Here is a 537-nt window from a genome sequence, read left to right as displayed (position 1 = left end):
ATAAGTACAAGAGAAAGAACGTTGTTCTCCCGATGTCTGGCGCTCCTGACCAGAGTTCTAGCTGGTCACTGCCCAGGCGTATGGGAACAGTCCCTCGGGGCCGTGGTTAAGCATGTTTAAGCTCAGCATCGTGGGGTGTGTGTTTGGCCGGTGGGGTTGGGGGGGGGTGGGGTTGATATTGTGAAGGTCTCCCACAGCGCTGAGAGCTTTGGGGCCCTGGCAGCGGTCATTTGATCCGTTTGAGTCCGTAGGTTTATGTGTGCGCCGGTGTGTTGGGTCGGAGGACTACAAAGGCCCTTTGAAGTGGTTCCCGGAGAGCTGCTGTCGGACCGAGGGCTTGGACCCCGCAGCGTCGCCTAGCTTCCGCCATACCACCTGGGAACACAAGATCAGAGGTGAGGGGGCGGGGGAACCAAAACAACGTTACACAACACAGGTTATTGTGTCTGCTTGTGTGTTCTGAATGGCTGAACGTCCTAGTGAAAGAGAGGTTGCGGAGAGGAGCCAATTATACATCTGAAAACAAAGGAATGTCCG

General features: G+C 55.5%; 1 protein-coding gene across 1 annotated transcript in view; it reads right to left on the bottom strand.

The window, feature by feature from the left end:
* Positions 1-285: 285 nt before the first annotated feature.
* LOC311309163 (coiled-coil domain-containing protein 85C-A-like) overlaps positions 286-537 on the bottom strand; it is a gene marked incomplete at both ends in the record, with an annotated part of 26,574 nt that continues 26,322 nt past the window's right edge. Inside the window, one exon of the mRNA XM_084438339.1 lies at positions 286-375. Coding sequence (XP_084294465.1) covers positions 286-375 — 90 coding nt within the window. The remainder of the gene's footprint in view (positions 376-537) is intronic.

Source organism: Borostomias antarcticus (assembly GCF_949987555.1).
Source record: "Borostomias antarcticus genome assembly, chromosome: 5".
NCBI classification, from domain to species: domain Eukaryota; kingdom Metazoa; phylum Chordata; class Actinopteri; order Stomiiformes; family Stomiidae; genus Borostomias; species Borostomias antarcticus.
Note: the sequence above shows the minus strand (reverse complement) of the source record. Positions and strands in the feature narration are given on the sequence as shown.